Source organism: Lathyrus oleraceus, chromosome 1 (assembly GCF_024323335.1).
Source record: "Lathyrus oleraceus cultivar Zhongwan6 chromosome 1, CAAS_Psat_ZW6_1.0, whole genome shotgun sequence".
Classification (NCBI taxonomy): Eukaryota; Viridiplantae; Streptophyta; class Magnoliopsida; order Fabales; family Fabaceae; genus Lathyrus; species Lathyrus oleraceus.
In genome coordinates, this window is record NC_066579.1 from 436,955,769 (window position 1) to 436,960,239 (window position 4,471).

Sequence of the window (4,471 nt, forward strand, 5' to 3'; positions counted from 1 at the left end):
TCATAGTTAAAATTATGACAAATAGGACCCCCAAATTGATCTGACAACTAAATCACTATTATCTTACATAAGGCCTCCAAAAACTTACGACGAACTTGTGTAATGTCGTTAAATCTTTAATTATATTCGCATGCTTTCGTTATCCCGTTAAACAATCTTAATAGATAATTGTGTAGGGACATCAGATGCATTTGGTCTAATCCTTAACTCATGCATCTCAATTTAAGTGTATTTATCAATCCAGAAAATCAACTAAAATACAAGTTGCATGTTCACTTTCCTGATATCATGTCAGATTTCTTACATACCAAACTTCATCAACTAAAATACAATTTACATCAAAGATCTTGCAAAACAACAACATAATACGCATTTCTGTTGGACATAAGTAGCTTATTAAGGTATTAATGATGAATAATCTTATTACAAAAGAACAATAATAAGAAAAAGTTTTTGCTATGAATAAGCAATTATCAATCAATATACCACTCTGGTAATAAGATTGAAACTGACTTCAAGTAGCCTCCACTGATAATATCTCAAGTTCAGCCCACCATAGTGGTGAAAGCCTTGGAGAAGCTTGCTCAGGTGTTACATTAACCACTTCTCTTAATCTAGAAGTTATGTCTTTCATTGTTGGCCTTAACTTTGGTTCAGGTTGAATACACCCTTGAATCACCTCGCAGATCACGTCGAGTTCGTTATCTTTGAATGATTTCAGACTTGGATCAATCATATAAGTTATGCTTCTTCTGTCATTTAAGTACTCAGAAGCCCAGTTGACAAGACTTCCTTGTTCTTCAGAATGAGGCAATTTCCCGGAAATGATTTCTAGCAACAATATTCCGAAATCATAGACATTGGTGTCGAAAGGCTCCCGTTGCATCTCAGATTTCCTTGAAGAACCACCTTTACTTGAACTAGGTTGTGCTAGAATAGTTCTAAAAGTGATCTCTGCAAGCTAAAAGATCGATAAATTGAAGACAAATTTTACTTAGTTTATTCGGTAACTAGCTTATAATATAATGAAAGGAAACAATAAGATAGAAGAGAAAAATGTGTATGTAATGTACCTTTGCAGCATAATCATCTGACAACATGATCAAATTCGAAGCAACTTTGGTATGAGATATTGGTGGATTTAACCCGTGCATGTACGTAAGACAATAAGCCGTTCCCATTATAATTCTTATCCTTTCACTCCATTCAAGACGTTCGACGTCTTTAACTGAACAAACAAACAAATAGAATATGAATAACATAATCGCGCTCACGATATAAAACCCTGCATTGAACAAAAAGTATTACCATGTAGGTACTCAAATAGGCTTCCATTTGGGGCGTATTCGAATACAAACATCCTTGCAAATGGTTCTTCTTCTTCACAATATCCAATAAGATTAATAAAGTTCTTATGGTTAATGCGGGACAATGTCGCAATCTGTAGCATTCAAGAAACTTAATTAGTTAGCATAATAAAAAGTTTGGATTGTTCAATGCAATTAATCATCTTTCTATTGAGTTTAAGAGGAGATAAACCTTTTTTCTATAGTTCAATTCCATGTTCTTATTCCAATCTTTTCGAGAATTAATGAGACCAGAAACAACAGCAATTTCAACTCCACTAGACAATGTTCCTTTGTAAATAGTGCATGTTTCAAAACTAATAACAATATTGCTGAAATCTTCACATGCTGTCTCTAATTCTACTTTATTCAACTTAGGAACACCTACATTTCATGACATAAAAAAAAGACATTGTTATCAACACAATAATGATAACAATATTTCATTCACTAAGGTCTAGTTTGTATTATTACATTCACTCATATGAACTAGTACCTGTTATAAAAGCTTTTTGCAACTGTCCACTAATGCCTGTGTTCCAAGGTTTAATTATTTTAGCTGCTGGTTTTGTCCATATGCAAAGAAGAACTACGATCAGAACGACAATCACGACGATAGCTATGATAATAAGTATATACTTCCACAAATTTTCATCTCTTTTGATGTTTTGTTGACTTGAATGGATTACATCATTTGGAAGAGAATAAGGAGCAGGCAATGGTGTATGTGACTGATTTTTGTTCTTTTTAGCTTGTGGAACAGCTGGAAAAGATCCACTACTAATGCTAATTGGAGTTTTACTGAAATCTTTTGCAGGTTCGCCTTTATAAGGTGCAGCGGCAAGGTTACTCGAACGTTCAAGTAACCTACGACGCCCATAACTGATCAAATTTGGCACATTCATCACAATTTCTGGTTCAAAATACTTCTCTTCATGGCCTTGCTTGAACCTGAAAAGCGAAACAGGAAATTAGTACAAGACAACTATTGCTTAAAGAAAATGTATGCATATATTTATGCACTGAGATTATCAATAGGAAAAAAGTTAATTATGCACACACAGTGGCAGCGAAAAGGCGTCGAGGCATTTCAGAAGTGCTACTTTAATCGGAATAATCAACGAATCTGGTTTGCTCCATTGCTTGACGTTGCTATGCCACACACTGCACATTCCATTCATCCAAAAAGACCAGAAATTAAAAACTAGTATTCATATATTCATTCTTCGTTAATAAGATAAACATGCAACGAATAAAAGATACGAAAAACGCAAACAGAAAACACATGGGCTTTGATCACAAAGAACTTCATAAGGTTACTTGCTGAGGAAGAATGAAAAAAAATGAATATTTTCTTACCAGTGACCAAACTTTCTATTGATGCAGGCAAATAATGTCGCGAGAGGCGATGAACAATCATCAAGTAGTGATTTAGAAAATAATCTGAAATTTCCTTGGTCTTGAAAATCACTTTCTTCTATATTGTTATCACAAAGCAACCTATGATAAAAAATAAAATAAAAAAGTCCTTCAAGAATTACTACACATAAATCTTATACATATATAACAAGACATGTAAATACATAGAGATAACTTACAAGTGTTTTAGGGATAACATGTTACTAAGTTCTGCTGGAACGCAACCTGATAAATTATTCTCCCTTAAATCTAATAACTCTAACTCAGCTAAATCTCCAAGCTCTTTAGGAATGTCACCAGAAAAGTTATTATTGCATAACACGCTGTCATAAAAAATAGTAAAATTAATAAACAAACTTAGTTAATTTATTGATATTAATGGTAATCAATGTAACTAGATCCATGCACACACAAAAATAAAACAAAAAAAACTGAGGAGATTTACAAGAATTAACCGAAAACGCATATATAAAACAAGAATACCATAGATTCCTTACAGTGATTTTAAGTGACTAAGTTTCCCAAGCTCAGGAGCCAATGTCCCTTCCAAGGACAGACCACTTAGGTCCCTACAAGAACACATGTCTTAAAATTCAGCACTACAATTTACATCACACATGCAATTTTCTTTAACTATAGTTCTAAATCGCGATCTGCAATTGCTACCGCAGTAAAAGATTTAAGATGTCATTTCACTATAATATAAAGCTTTGCGATCTAAATGCAACCATGGTTTTAAATCGTGAGTCGCGACCACGATTTAGTAAAGTACTTTGAGAAATGTTTCAGTGCAATACCTATAATAAAAAAAATGAAAAGAGTCACCACAGGAACTTACAAAGTCTGCACTTTACTGTCGACACAATAAACCCCGAACCAGTTGCAAGGGTCATAATCATTTGGATTCCAATTCTCCAAAGAAACACGAGGATCGCAAGTTATTCTTCCACGAAACTCCAATAAAGCCAATCCTACAAAAAACAAAAAGAAAACAAATAACTTAAGCTACAAGTTACACTAATATATGATGAAAAAAATACTTGATTATAGAAACTTGTAATGAAAGTTACCTTCATCATTAAGCGACCAACACTCACTAATTCCCCAAACAGAAATAAAGCAAATACAAATTCTAAACCAAAATCCAAATGTGTTACATCTCATTCCCATTTCTTGGTGATGCCAATGCCAGCTTGATTAAGACAATGCAAAAATCCTTCAGGTATAAGAAAATCACTAACTAGAAAAAACTTTATAGAAATCAAAGGTGTTGTTGAGGTTCAAATACTATCAGGATCCCTCATTTTTACAATGTTATCTCTTTGTTACAATATATTCAACAAAGACATAACCTTGTAGACTCTACTCAATAGATCCTCCTCTCAAATACCCTCAACAATAGATGTATTTACCTGAAGAAAAATTAACAAAATGCATGAGTTATATATAGATCAAGATCAATAAGAATAAAACCAAAAAAGTGATGTTAGAATTAATTAATTACCGTGTAGAAAAGGAAAAAGGGTGCAAAAGTGAAGAATGTATATGGCAAGAAAATTAATGTATTAAAGGTGGTGGAAACATTGAGACAGACAAAAAAAAGGCAGCAAAAGTTGAATAATTAAATCTATCGTTTTTTATTTATTTTATATTCAATCTTTTTCTTATGAATGTTTGTTTGATTCTTTAATATTGCTGCCTTTTTA

At 32.9% G+C, this 4,471-nt stretch overlaps 1 protein-coding gene across 1 annotated transcript; it reads right to left on the reverse strand.

Annotated features, from left to right (window-relative positions):
- Positions 1-332: 332 nt before the first annotated feature.
- LOC127115881 (protein MALE DISCOVERER 2) lies at positions 333-4,161 on the reverse strand. Its single transcript, XM_051047305.1, has 11 exons — positions 3,836-4,161; positions 3,604-3,736; positions 3,263-3,334; positions 2,945-3,088; positions 2,706-2,846; positions 2,409-2,510; positions 1,843-2,297; positions 1,540-1,730; positions 1,309-1,441; positions 1,074-1,228; positions 333-961 (listed from the first exon to the last, which is right to left on the reverse strand). Exons 1-11 carry the CDS (start codon positions 3,933-3,935, stop codon positions 515-517), a joined length of 2,073 nt encoding a protein of 690 aa, XP_050903262.1. The 5' UTR covers positions 3,936-4,161; the 3' UTR covers positions 333-514.
- Positions 4,162-4,471: the final 310 nt, after the last annotated feature.

Excerpts from the sequence above, each read along its gene's own strand:
- LOC127115881 (XM_051047305.1), bottom strand. The coding sequence starts at position 3,935 with ATGGGAATGAGATGTAACACATTTGGATTTTGGTTTAGAATTTGTATT. Across the intron at positions 3,737-3,835 it reads TTGGTCGCTTAATGATGAAG|GATTGGCTTTATTGGAGTTT; the intron begins GTAACTTTCATT and ends TGTTTTTTGTAG. Across the intron at positions 962-1,073 it reads CAGATGATTATGCTGCAAAG|CTTGCAGAGATCACTTTTAG; the intron begins GTACATTACATA and ends TCGATCTTTTAG.